Source organism: Diachasma alloeum, unplaced genomic scaffold (assembly GCF_001412515.2).
Source record: "Diachasma alloeum isolate Michigan unplaced genomic scaffold, Dall2.0 Dall_scaffold_00211, whole genome shotgun sequence".
NCBI classification, from domain to species: Eukaryota; Metazoa; Arthropoda; class Insecta; order Hymenoptera; family Braconidae; genus Diachasma; species Diachasma alloeum.
In genome coordinates, this window is record NW_021680376.1 from 791,447 (window position 1) to 791,790 (window position 344).

Below are 344 nucleotides of genomic sequence, written 5' to 3' on the forward strand. Positions count from 1 at the left end.
CCCCCGCCCCAACCCCCTAATCAACCCCCGTAACTTGCATGAGAAGAATATAAAGAGCAAGGCTCGCCCTAGGCATGTCTACGCAATCCTCCACTCATCTCCTCTTTTTCTTCTTCGACCTACAATTCTTCTTCGAAACAGTCGACCAAGATGGCGACGCCGTCGAGTTACCCTTATCATTGACATCTTTAACACCACTGTCCTCCTCAGTATCCATAGGCACTACATTAGCATTGAGATCATCAGACGAGCTCGAGCGTTCAGGCTGATTCTCCTGCTCCGAGTCACTCTGCTTCGCCCCCTTCTCCTCCGTGCACACCCCCCTCCCGCCCTCCTTTCCCACC

General features: G+C 53.2%; 1 protein-coding gene across 1 annotated transcript in view; it reads right to left on the reverse strand.

The window, feature by feature from the left end:
- Positions 1-32: 32 nt before the first annotated feature.
- Positions 33-344, reverse strand: part of LOC107036778 — a 13,502-nt gene continuing 13,190 nt past the window's right edge. The window contains exon 9 of the mRNA XM_015254924.1: positions 33-307. Within this exon, the coding sequence (XP_015110410.1) occupies positions 95-307 (213 nt within the window). The 3' untranslated portion in view covers positions 33-94. The remainder of the gene's footprint in view (positions 308-344) is intronic.